Source organism: Pleurodeles waltl, chromosome 8 (genome assembly GCF_031143425.1).
Source record: "Pleurodeles waltl isolate 20211129_DDA chromosome 8, aPleWal1.hap1.20221129, whole genome shotgun sequence".
Lineage (NCBI taxonomy): Eukaryota > Metazoa > Chordata > Amphibia > Caudata > Salamandridae > Pleurodeles > Pleurodeles waltl.
The window spans coordinates 1311192887-1311206243 of record NC_090447.1 but is presented as its reverse complement, the minus strand read 5'-3'; the positions used below and the strand labels follow the sequence as shown (position 1 = coordinate 1311206243).

At 45.4% G+C, this 13357-nt stretch overlaps 1 protein-coding gene across 1 annotated transcript in view; it reads left to right on the top strand.

Moving 5' to 3' along the window:
* The window catches only part of RNF17 (ring finger protein 17), a 1983649-nt gene that overhangs the window by 1466683 nt on the left and 503609 nt on the right, over nucleotides 1-13357 (top strand). Inside the window, exon 29 of the mRNA XM_069202301.1 lies at nucleotides 2430-2704. Within this exon, the coding sequence (XP_069058402.1) occupies nucleotides 2430-2704 (275 nt within the window). The remainder of the gene's footprint in view (nucleotides 1-2429; nucleotides 2705-13357) is intronic.

The window sequence follows — 13357 nt, the reverse complement described above, 5'->3', positions numbered from 1 at the left end:
GGCTACACTTAAAACTGGGAAGTTTGGTATCAAACTTCTCAGCACAATAAATGCACACTGATGCCAGTGTGCAATTTATTGTAACATGCACTCAGAGGGCATCTTAGAGATGCCCCCTGAATACCTACCCGACTTCCAGTGTAGGCTGACCAGTTTCTGCCAGCCTGCCACACACCAGACATGTTGCTGGCCACATGGGGAGAGTGCCTTTGTCACTCTGTGGCCAGGAACAAAGCCTGTACTGGGTGGAGGTGCTTCTCACCTCCCCCTGCAGAAACTGTAACACCTGGCCGTGAGCCTCAAAGGCTCACCCCTTTTGTTACATCGCCCCAGGGCATCTCAGCTACTGGGGATTCCCGCCATTCTGGCCACTGCCCCAACATTTGGCAGCAAGGCAGGAGAAGATAATGAGAAAAACAAGAAATCACCACCCACCAGTCAGGACAGCCCCTGAGGTGTCCTGAGCTGAGGTGACCCCTGCCTTGAGAAATCCTCAATCTTGAATTTGGAGGATTCCCCCAATAGGATTAGGGGCTCCCCAGATCCCAGGATATCTGATTCCTGCAACCTGAAGAAAGAAGAAGGACTGCCGACCTACAAGCCCGCAGAGAAGGAGGAAGGCGACAACTGATTTGGCCCCAGCCCTACCGGCCTGTCTCCAACTTCAAAAACCTGCTCCAGCCACGCATCCAACAGGGACCAGCGACCTCTGAAGCATTTGACTGCCCTGGACTACAGGGCCAAGAAACTCCAGTGAACAGCGGCCCTGTTCAAAACCAGCTACTTCTTTGCAACAAAGCAGCAACTTGCAAGGACTTCACGTTTCCCGCCGGAAGCGTGAGACTCTGCACTCTGCACCCGACGCCCCCGACTCAACCTGCAGAAAACCAACACCTCAGGGAGGACTCCCCGGCGACTGCAAGCCCGTGAGTAACCAGAGACGACCCCCCTGAGCCCCCACAGTGACGCCTGCAGAGAGAATCCAGAGGCTCCCCCAGACCGCAACTGCCTGTATCAAGGGACCCAACGCCTGGAACCAACATTACACCCGCAGCCCCCAGGACCAGAAGGAAGCGATCCTCGACGCAGGAGTCACCCCCAAGCGACCCTCTGCCTTGCCCAGGTGGTGGCTGTCCCAAGAACCCCCCCTGTGCCTGCTTGCACCGCTACAGTGACCCCTGGGTCCCTCCATTGAAACGTATACAAAACCGACGCTGCTTTGCACACCGCACCCGGCCGCCCCTGTGCCGCTGAGGGTGTGTTGTGTGGGCTTGTGTGTGTCTCCCCCAGTGCTCTACAAACTCCCCCGGTCTGCTCACCGAGGACGCAGGTACTTACCTGTTGGCAGACTGGAACCGGAGCACCCCTGTTCTCCATAGGCGCCTTTGTGTTTTGGGCACGTCTCTGACCTCTGCACCTGACCGGCCCTGAGCTGCTGGTGTGGTAACTTTGGGGTTGCCTTGAACCCCCAACTGTGGGCTTCCTATGCCCAGGAGTCTGACTGTGTAAGTGATTTATTTACGTGAGAAAACTAACCAAACTTACCTCCCCCAGGAGCTGTTGGTTTTTGCACTGTGTCCACTTTTAAAATAGACATTTGCCATTTTAACCAAAACTGTGTATACTACTGTTATAAAACAATGTTCCTTACTTACCTGTGTGAAGTACATTGTATTTTATGTACTTACCTCAAATCTTGAATCTTGTGGTTCTAAAATAAATTAAGAAAATATATTTTCCTCTATAAAACCTATTGGCCTGGAGTAAGTCTTTGAGTGTGTGTTCCTCATGTATTGCCTGTGTGTGTACAAGAAATGCTTAACACTACCCTCTGATAAGCCTACTGCTCGACCACACTACCACAAAATAAGCATTAGTATTATCTACTTGTGCCACTATCTTACCTCTAAGGGGAACCCTTGGACTCTGTGCACACTATCTCTTACTTTGAGATAGTATATACAGAGCCATCTTCCTACACCGGGTATACAGCAATTAATTTGGACAACTATAAAGAGCGAAAAATAGGTATGGAGGAAACCTGTGTATTTCCGAAATGGGAACAAGATATGGAGTTTAGAAGCAGTGGGTTGTGGCGCGTCTGAATTCGGGGGTACCCATAGTAGCATGTGAATTGCAGGGCATTTCGCAAAATGACTTCTTTCTTACGCACTGTCTTTCATTTGAAAGGCACAAATGTTGAGAAAGAGAATTTATTTGTGTCCAATGGGTCCAGTTATTTAACAGTCGTGCTATTTTCAATGGCAAACATGCTCTAAGAATTTATTAACAGTTCAGATGTGCTAACTTGAAGTAGGAATAATGTTTCTCATATAGTAATTTAATTTAAGCAGAATTTCATTATTTTTAGATTGACAATTCAATATTGTGTGTTCACATTTAACAGTCAGTTTTTTTTCTGTGTGTAGAACGGAACCTTCTCAAGAAGCGTGTGAAACTCATTTAGATGTTGTCTTGGAAAGTGAATCTTCATCCTCAGGCAGCGCCCTGCCAGAAGTTAAATGTTTATGTGTCCCTCGTTCTCCAGAGAATCTTTGTGTCACAGTAGAGCAAGCAGTGATCACCGCACTAGCTACAACTTGTCCTTACAAATTTCCATGTATTCCAAACACTAAAACTTTTGAAGCCGAAGTCAGCTGTGTTGGAGAGGATGGTACAATCTACGTTGTGCAGACATCACTAAGTAAGACATATTTGGTTAGACAGAGTTTTTGTTTGATAATTTTTTTCAGGTTACTTTTATTAATGTTATATAATGCATCCCCCATTTGACATCTGTTTTATATTCAGCATGCAATTTCAGTTGTTTTCAAATTTTTAAGAATGCATTGTAAAATAAGAAAGTCTGATTTGTATGCATGTAGTTATGTACGGCATTTTATATGATGCAAACCTGGCTGCATTTCAGAAGAGTTCCTATGCATCAGGGAGGTTCTAGGGCAGGAAGAGGGAGTATGTGAGGGAGATGTATCGATCAGGAAAAGGTGTTTTACTGCCAGGGTCCGTCACCTGGGGTTATGTGTGAATATTGCCTTAGGCTTCCTGCTTCATTGAACACAGAAGGTGCTCTGGTGGTGGTCACATCTTTGTTGTTTGCCATTCATCTTCTCTTGTAGTTTCTCCTATTGCGGATGAACTAAAAAAGCTAATTTCTGAAACAGTTTTTTATACTGAGGTCAGTAATTACCTCTCAAAAAATAAATAATTGCAGACATGGAGTATATCATATTCTCAAATTTAAGTGTTATTCTGATTATAGGGCTGACTCCTGACCAGTACTTTACTGCCATGGCTGGTATTTTTATTTCTGATGGATACTTTTACTTGTAGATTCCTCACCTTTTTGTAAATCCCAGACTCCATATAGGCTCTAGAAGCTTTTCTATTGCTCTTCTTCCCCAGTAGCAAGCTGCGCTGGCTCCATCTTGGCATGGGAAATAATACCATGGTGATATCACTGAAGGCCTTTACCACCCACCCAGGAGCACTGACGTCGGGTCCCTTTTTTCCATGCCCTTCAGTGCTGAGCTGGAACTGCTCTTTCAATCTCAACAGATTTTTTTCCAACAGATCTACAAGCAAAATTTGTTAGTGCAGTGCACGAGAAAATGTCACAGCCTAGAAAACAAATCAGGCTTTTAAACCTGTATTACTACAATGGGCAAATGTCCATCTCAACTCCTGCAAGAATTTCCATTGATGCTTGGGGTTGCAGCACGATTCGATGTGCAATAAATGTGGCCTCATGCACCCCAAGGCCATCAAAGAACCCAAACCTATACTTTGCATGGCACTTGACTAATGTCGGGCTCAATGGCCATTTGCATTCAAGGTCTAGTTCTCCATCAAAGTCGCAATACTCGCCTCTGACCAAGTCCTCCAAACATAAAAAGAACAAGAAGAGAAGTGCAACAATGACTCCCCTCATAAGTAGTTCACTTAGGTGGACCAGTGGGGTCCTCCTCAGAGACAGAGTTTGTGAACAAGACTCCACCCAATGAGCACAGTGACGGGGGCCACCCTCTTTGGGGCCTCCCAGCCTTCTGCCGTCTGTTCCATTGATAGGACTTGCACCAATGCCTTAATTCCTAGACTTTTTGGTGCCAGGGCCAGCACAGCTCATTACTGCCAGGATCGCACTTTTCAAGCAGGCTGTGGTCCCCTCTGCTGCACATTTGTGCTCCATGGGTTCCTTTGGGGTTTCTTGAATGATCCAGTCATCAGGCCATCCATTGGTGCCATACAACCCTAGGGCTCCCTCGCTTGTGGTACATCAGGCTCCAAACAGCTTCATGCTGCTTCCGTGATGTTCTCCAGTGCCTGTCCCAGTTCCAATAGCAGATTTGCCAGAGCTCCTGGCAGACTGTGCTGTATACTGGATTCCATCTACCATGATGACAATAGCAGCAGTTAGTCGGCAAACTTTTCTCACTCTCCTCAGACACGAATGATTATTTGAAGTTACAAAATGCCAGTTTTCTGGATATGGTGCCAGAAACCGAAATGGAGTGCCCTAGAGGATCAGTCGGTCATAGGTGGCTTCCTTTCCTGCAGGAATTAGAAAGGCAGTGGAACTCTTGGACCTTCCTCTATGAACTGTAGAGACCAAGCCAACATTTTGACTGAGGTTCTTCAATCTGCATCCTCTTTATCAGAGCCATTACTACCTTTCATTGATGCTGTACTTGAGCCCATCAAGGCTGCATGGGACAACTCCACCTCTGCTCCAGGAGTCAGTGAACTGATAGCAAGGAGGTACAGACTTGAATGAAGCGACCCAGCAGATTTTTGTCTCATCCCACATGAGAATGCTTAGTGGTACATGTGTTCTCCTGTGGTAATCAGAATCCTGGAGCACTTTCTACAGCCCTTCCTGACAGTGAATCAGAAAAGTTGGAGGCAATAGTCAAGAAAGTCTTGTCAGCCGATCTTGAGGCACCGGAGTCTAAAAATATGACTTGTCTACTAGCAAGATACACATATGGTAAGATAACATTTTTGTTGGCCATCAAACTACGTCACACTTCCTCCTGTTCCACCGTGTGATGGCCCTCGTCTCCCTCCTCCACTGTGGTTTCAGTTTTCCCTTGAATCCAAGCAACGATCCTTTCTCCTCATGGCTCAGCACCATAATTCATGTTCATTTTGGAGCGAGGGTGTTCGGTATTAAATACGGGAATTCTGAAAATGAAACTGCTGCCATTGATAAACATGTTGGCAATATACATGTAGGGAATCTATAGCAAAGCACTTGTGCACAAATGTTTATTATGTCAGCCGAACTCCACCTTTTCCGTTCCCGGAGCGTTACTTATAGGAATCACGTTTAACAAAGATTGTTAAGGCCTTGAGAGAGCCTACGCTGCTTATAGTTGCATGGTCCAGCATTGGCTCATATCCTGCCCTTCTCACCCAGGCCTTTTCTGATGTTTTTCAAATTCTTGTTCTCGCTGTAGGTCAAATGCAGACCTACACTTAACATAAAGCACAGAAACACAGCAATCACCACTTTTCCATTAGACATCGATTGGACAGCTCAAGGAAGTAGTCCGATTAGATAAATCAGAGTTAGATAGCTTATCGGGTTGCAGTTTGTTATCTCCGGTTAAGGTGTCTCTGTAGCTTACAATTTACAGGTTGAAACTCAGCGTTTCACACTTCCGAGACAAAAGGAATACCATGGATTTTGGTACTAAAAAGGATTATAATTTTAATTTTGTTAGTGGTGCGATATATGTGTGCATTTTCAGTGGAATGTGGCATATATTCAGTACCACCTGCATATAAAAAAAAAGGAAAGTGCAGGAACCCAATATGTTTCTTAAGAACGCGTCCCTGATCCAGGGACAGCTTAAGAATTTTCGGGGACCTGTGCCAAACGTATTTCGAGTGACCTTTGTTTGGAACAGCTTTAAATTTCTGATCCAGTTTCACTTGGCCTTCTATGGCCAAGCTACTGAGAGTACACAGGCACACTAGTCCAAATTCTAAATGTATTTACATCTAACACTCAGGCAAAGTTAAATGTTTTCAATATTGTAACTCGGCAGCAGCTACTAATATTACTGCTGATATTCTCTGTGACATCCACCCATTTCTCATATGTTCGGTCCTGTTTGAATCTAAAAACAGTTTTTATGGATGTTGCATGAAACATAAAGACAATATTTTTCTCCAAAATGTCTGAAATAGACTCTAACATATCACCTCATCATGTCAGCGTGATTTTATTGCGCTTATGGCGATATTTCTTTAGTCATCAAAAATAGGTGTTTCATTACTGCATTACAGGCACAATACTGTACAATATGGCTTACAAACGTTGACAGAACCAATAGCTCAAGCTAAATACTTAAAAGGTCCGAGACCTATTGGCTATGCCAATGCTTGGTTTTTTTTCTTGTTTTTTTTCTCTGTGATTGAAACTGTGTTTGGAAAGTGAATGCACCACTTGTTTTTGCCTTGAAAAAGCCATATATTTAAGTGCGCAACAACCAGTATTTCAGTTGTTTCAAATTTGTCCTTACCTGAAAAGTAGAATCTGCAAGTTTGGAAGTGTGAATTGTGCCTCTCTGCATCCAAGAAGATTCTGAATAAAGGAGCACCTCCCTTCTCCTTTCCACAGGTGCTTGGGCTTAAAGCAACTTGGTCCCTATATACGTTTTTATTGGTTTTTACATTTGTTATTGTGCTCGGTTGCTGTGCTAGTATTTCTATTGGCTTAAGGGTTAGGGTTTGCTTTCTGATTGGCTTTAGGGATAGGGTTTCCTACTGGAGTAATAGCCTAGGGTTTGCATTCTGATTGGGTAGTAGGGCTATGGTTCCTATTGGTCTAAAGGTTTAGGGTTGCTGTTCTTATTGGCTTTCAGGGCTAGGTTTCTGATTGGTACTAGGGATTGGCTTCCTATTGGCCTAAGGGTTTAGGGTTACTGTTTTGATATGCTGTCAGTGCCAGGGTTCTGATTGGTTAATAGGGCCAGGTCTCCCCTCGGTTCTTGAGTTTAGGATTTGGAATCTGATTGGTTAGGGCTAGGGTTCAATTGGCCAGGAGGGCTAATTAAGCCTAGGGTGTCTCAGCCTGTGCAGAGAGAACAAGGGCAGCTGCCTGTTTGCGACTGGTCGGGCCTAGGGCCAGAAATGCTGTCCATTTGTAAGCAACCATCTCAATCCCTCCACATCCTCCAATATCCACACACAATTTCAGCACAGGTATCCGACTCATGCACTACAAACAAACCTCATACAGATTTCCATACCTTTACAACAACCGCAAAACCCCACATACCGCACCTGATCTCACATCCACCACAACTACAACAGTAGCACCTTCATTCACAAACCAAACACAACTCTGTCCATTACCACTAATACATCCACACACCACCCACACAACACAAAGCAACATTATACATAACTTTATGCAGACACACACTCCCTGTTCATACAAAACACCAACACTATCCTCTTGTTGCTCCTAACAGACCTCTTTTTATCATGACAAAACCGATACTCAGCCTTCCATCACACCATCTAACTCCCACCTCATCTTTTTACCAATTATACACAACCACACAATCCTTACACTCTTCTCCACCCCCTATTACCTCTACCAGTGATCAAATCTAACACCTACACTCTTAACTCGTCCATCCCCTCTTACACCCTTCATACACTCTTCTCCAGAATACATCACCAACCCCTGTTCTATTCAAATACCACTCACCACCAGTAATTTGCATACAAATCCTTCACAGAAAACCACTAAATCAATATCTTCTCTCTACTCCACAAAAACACAAGCAGCCACAGACATTGGCACACCCATATAACACAAACTTTCATAATACTTTCCATCACACTCACTCCCACCCTCATGACTACACAAAAACTTAAAATCCTGACCAAACTTTACTCCAAAATTCTCAGTTTTTAGAAACATCTACCACATATACCCCAGCACAACAGCATTCATTCACCCGCCTCTCATCCATTACACAATTAAGAGCCTTAGATTATGATCCCCATGCTCCTCTACCACCCCAACCCATACTCCTTCCACCCTAAAGAGAGACAAACAAAATAAACAGCATGCCACTCTTACCAACTTCACATTCCCATGTCTATTACACAACAAGGCTACTCTACGAAAAGAGCAAAACTCACCATGTCACTCTCGGCCACCAAGTCTACCACCAACACACACACACACCCAACAAAATGCCTCCTAGCCTGCTGGACGAAGAACACAATATTGAAAAACAACACTACTGTGACCCTCAAACAGTTATCACAACTAATAACACTCCTGCTACAATCTCAAAATATACTGCTTGCCTTTCTCCAAAACAAAAAGACCACCACCAAAACACAAGTTCGAAACTGCCTACTCATAAATGCTCTCTCACTCTCAAAAAACAAGCACTGCATTTAGAACCTGCTCACTGACACACAATCTGACTTACTATTCATAACAGAATCATGTTTGGGAGATGACATGGCCCCAGTGTTGCATGAAGCCGTTCCTCCAGGATATCAAACCATCACTCAAAACAATTTAGGCAAAAGTGGAGGTGGAGTAGCTATTATATTCAAACAAGCAATAAATCTCAGCAAAACAGACATTTCCATACAAGGTTGTGAAGCCCGCAACCCACCATCAACTTCCTGCTGTAATTTCTTCCTCCTTTAGAGACCACCGCCTAACGATTCAACATCCCCAGACACATTTCTGGACACAGTTTCAAACCTTATGACGTTATACTCCAGCCGATGCATTCTTAGGGACCTAAACCTTTGGGTTGCAAACTCAGTATACCCTATCCAAAAACTATCACCACTGGCCTAGTCACATTGAATGTATGTCAGATTGTACACAATCCCACACACATCGCTGGGCACATCCTAGATGTCATTTTTGCAAACCTAGAACTAGTTACCATTCAAAGCATCACACCAGTCACATGGTCAGACCACCATTTGGCAGCTTTCCAACATACAACACCACAAATCAACACACCCAAGACCACCTTACATAAATCTATCTACCGACCATGGAACAAACTAAATTTTACTAACAGCCAACACAGATCTGTATATAATAAATTCTGTTCAAAAGTTTGAGTGGCTATAGAAAGCTTTCAATATCCGAATACCACTAAAAACAAGCATTTGCAATGCATTAGGTCTCACATTTGCTTGAGTTGCAGCTGTTGGCGTTGTAAATGCATAACTGGATTTTTCTTGCCACATACAATGGTGAACCATGCTGCATAATTTCGTCCACTTAGCCATATAATTCCAGTGGCCCTGCATATAACTAAAGCACTTCCATTTACCTTCCTCCTCTGTCTGCAACAAAAAATAAAAAATGTTGCCATTATTTATTATATTTATTTAGATTAACACCCCCCCCACTCCCCCAGACTGCCCCACGAAAGACGGCTACTACACATTTTCAAAGGCAGAACAAGTCAATGTTTCCACATTCATTTGCTTTAAGGTGGTAAAAGCGGCTGTGATAAAACCATTTTATAATTATCTGGCATGATTTGGTATATAAATTCACATTTTGTTCTATGTAGAATACAGGTTGTCATCGGAGCAAATTATCTGACTTATGTGATTGTGGTAAAATAACATGTCTGAAGATCCATGATTCGCTGTGAACAAATGTTAAACTAGGCACATTTAAACTTAATCTCAAAACATTAACATGATGTTCGCAGAATGTTAAGGTAGATGGGAACAGCTCAGCTCTTCCATATGGCGGTGTCAATGCAATTTTAAGTTTGATAGGGTGGCAATAAAGCTAGCTTATTTATTTGGCTGCCAAAGCTTCCAGGTGGGCCAATACTGACAAAAGTGTTGTAGTTAGTGAAAAATGACCAGGAGTATTTCTTCTCTCAGATCTGCGCGTAGGCTGGCGCAGAAAGAAAAGAACTGATGTCTGCGCACTGGAGTGGTGCCTATATATGACCCTGACATGATCACAGCAACCACGACGCACGCGGAGGCGACCGATGCCACCTGGCACGCAGGGGTACTGCTTGAAGAAACATCTCTGAATCCAGTCTGACACCTGGGGGAAATTCTATGGTAAGGAATCTGCAACTAGAATATGTCTCTACCATATATATTGTTACCAAAGGTAAGTAACTTGTTCATCATTACCGAACTTATCTGTGGGATGGTTTAGCAGCCATCTGTGCCAACAAATGTCTGCACAGAGGATCGAATGGATTCCACTTGAAACTACTAAAGCCCAGGTAAGCAGAAGGTAGCATTGGAAACTAAGACCTTGGGGTGTGGCATTATCCAGATTTAAGTGAAAGGCATGCAGGAGCTGCAGAGAAATAGATGTCTGGGTTTTTAAAAAAATCACATCCGACCGCTTCAGGTTTCCTGGCTGTGCTGTGTAAAGAAGCGCATAACATATGTCTGTAGGAGGCTGGCCTGGCTTATAGTGGGTACCTTCTGGTACTTACACCTTGTGCCAGGTCCAGTTATCCCTTATTAGTAGATTAGTAGTGTTCTAGCAGCTTAGGCTGATAGAGGTAGCTATAGCAGAGCAGCTTAGGCTGAACTAGGAGACATGCAAAGCTCCTACTATACCACTTGTATCACTTAGCACTATATCATAAGAAAACACAATACTCCGAGTTACTAAAAATAAAGGTACTTTATTTTAGTGACAATATGCCAAAAGTATCTCAGAGGATATACTGCCTTAGGAGGTAAGTAATATACACAAAATATACACACACAAACCAAATCAGGTAAGTAAATAGTTAGAAAAGTAGTGCAAACTCTTTAGAACACAATAGAATGCAATAGGGAAAAATGGCCTAGGGGCAACACAAACCATATACTCCAAAAGTGGAATGCGAACCACGAATGGACCCCAGGCCTAGTGTAGTGTTTAGAGGGTCGCTAGGAGTGTAAGAAAACACTAAGGGTGTCCAAGATACCCCACCGCAGGACCCTGAAAAGTAGGAGTAAAGTTACCCTACTACCCCATAAAGACAGTAAAGTCGAGATAGGGGATTCTGCAAAGACAACAACTGACTGCAAAGCACTGAAGACGGATTCCTGGACCTGAGGACCTGCAGAGGAAGGGGACCAAGTCCAAGAGTCATGCAAGTGTCCAGGGGGGCAGGAGCCCACTAAACCCCGGATGAAGGTGCAAAAGGGCTGCCTCCTGGTGGAAGAAGCCAAAGATTCTGCAACAACCGAAGGTGCCAGGAACTTCTCCTTTGGTCAGAAGATGTCCCACGGCGTGCTGGAGGATGCAGGGTTGTTTCCACTCAGAAAGACCGCAAACAAGCCTTGCTAGCTGCAAGAGTCGCAGTTGAGGATTTTGGGTGCTGCCAGGGCCCAGGAAAAGGACCAGGAGGTTACCCCTTGGAGGATGAGACAGAGGGGGCGCTCAGCAACACAGAGAGCCCACGCAGAAGCAGGCAGCACCCGCAGAAGCACCTGAACAGGCGCTCAGAAGATCTGAGGATGGTGGTCGACTCAGCACAACAAAAGGGAGTCCCACGAAGTCGGAGTCCAACTCAGGGAGTTGGGCATTGCAGGACGGAGTGCTGGGTCCTGAGCTAGGCTGTGCACGAAGGAAGTCTTGCAAGAGTGCACAGAAGCCATAGCAGCTGCAGTTCACGCAGTACACAGGATTACTGTCTGGCGTGGGGAGGCAAGGATTTACCCCCACCAAATTTGGACAGAAGGGCCACTGGACTGTCGAAGACACTTGGACCCAGCCCCTGTGTTCCAGGGACCACGCTCGTCAGGATGAGAGGGGACCCAGAGGACCGGTGATGCAGAGGTTGGGTGCCTGCGTTGGCAGGGGGGAAGATTGCCTTGTTCCACAGGAGATTTCATCTTGGCTTCCAGTGCAGGGTGAAAGCAGACAGCCCTCAGAGCATGCACCACCAGGAAACAGTTGAGAAAGCTGGCAGGATGAGGCGCTACAATGTTGCTGGTAGTCTTCTTGCAACTTTGTTGCGGTTTTGCAGGCGTCCTGGAGCAGTCAGCGGTCGATCCTTTGCAGAAGTCGAAGAGGGAAGTGCAGAGGAACTCTGGTGAGCTCTTGCATTCGTTATCTGGTGAGATACCCCCAGGAGAGACCCTAAATAGCCCTCAGAGGAGGATTGGCTACAGAGAAAGGTAAGTACCTATCAGGATGGGTCTCTGACGTCACCTGCTGGCACTGGCCACTCCGAGCTGTCCATTGTGCCCTCACCTCTGCATCCAAGATGGCAGAGGCCTGGGACACACTGGAGGAGCTCTGGGCACCTCCCCTGGGAGAGGCTGGTCAGGGGACTGGTCACTCCCCTTTCCTTTGTCCAGTTTCGTGCCAGAACAGGGCTGGGGGGATCCCTGAACCGGTGTAGACTGGCTTATACAAGGAGGGCACCATCTGTGCCCTTCAAAGCATTTCCAGAGGCAAGAAGAGGCTACCCCTCTCGGGCCCTTCACACCTATTTCCAAAGGGAGACGGTGTAACACCCTCTCTCAGAGGAAATCCTTTGTTCTGCCTTCCTGGGACTGGGCTGGCAAGGCCCCAGGGGGGCAGAAACCTGTCTGAGGGTTGGCAGCAGCGGTAGCTGCAGAGAAAACCCTGGAAAGTTAGTTTGGCAGTCCCCGGGCTCTATGCTAGAGACGCGGGATGCATGGAATTGTCACCTCCAATACCAGAATGGTATTGGGGTGACAATTCCATGATCCTAGACATGTTACATGACCATGTTTGGAGTTACCATGGTGACGCTACATATAGGTATTGACCTATATGTAGTGCACACCTGTAACGGTGTCCCTGCACTCACAAAGTCCGGGGAAATTGCCCTGAACAATGTGGGGTCACCTTGGCTAGTGCCAGGGTGCCCACACACTAAGTAACTTTGCACCTAACCTTCACTAAGTGAGGGTTAGACATATAGGTGACTTATAAGTTACTTTAGTGCAGTGTGAAATAACGTGGAGGTTAGTATACTCAGGCTGCAGTGGCAGTCCTGTGTAAGAATTGTCTGAGCTCCCTATGGGTGGCAAAATAAATGCTGCAGCCCATAGGGATCTCCTGGAACCCCACTGTACCCTGGGTACCTAGGTACCATATACTAGGGAATTATAAAGGTGTTCCAGTGTGCCAATCAGAATTGGTAAAATTAGTCAATAGCCTGCAGTAAAAAAATTAAAAGCATAGAGAGCATAAACACTGAGGTTCTGGTTAGCAGAGCCTCAGTGATACAGTTAGGCACCACACAGGGGACACATATAGGCCACAAACTTATGAGCACTGGGGTCCTGGCTAGCAGGATCCCAGTAAGACAGTAAA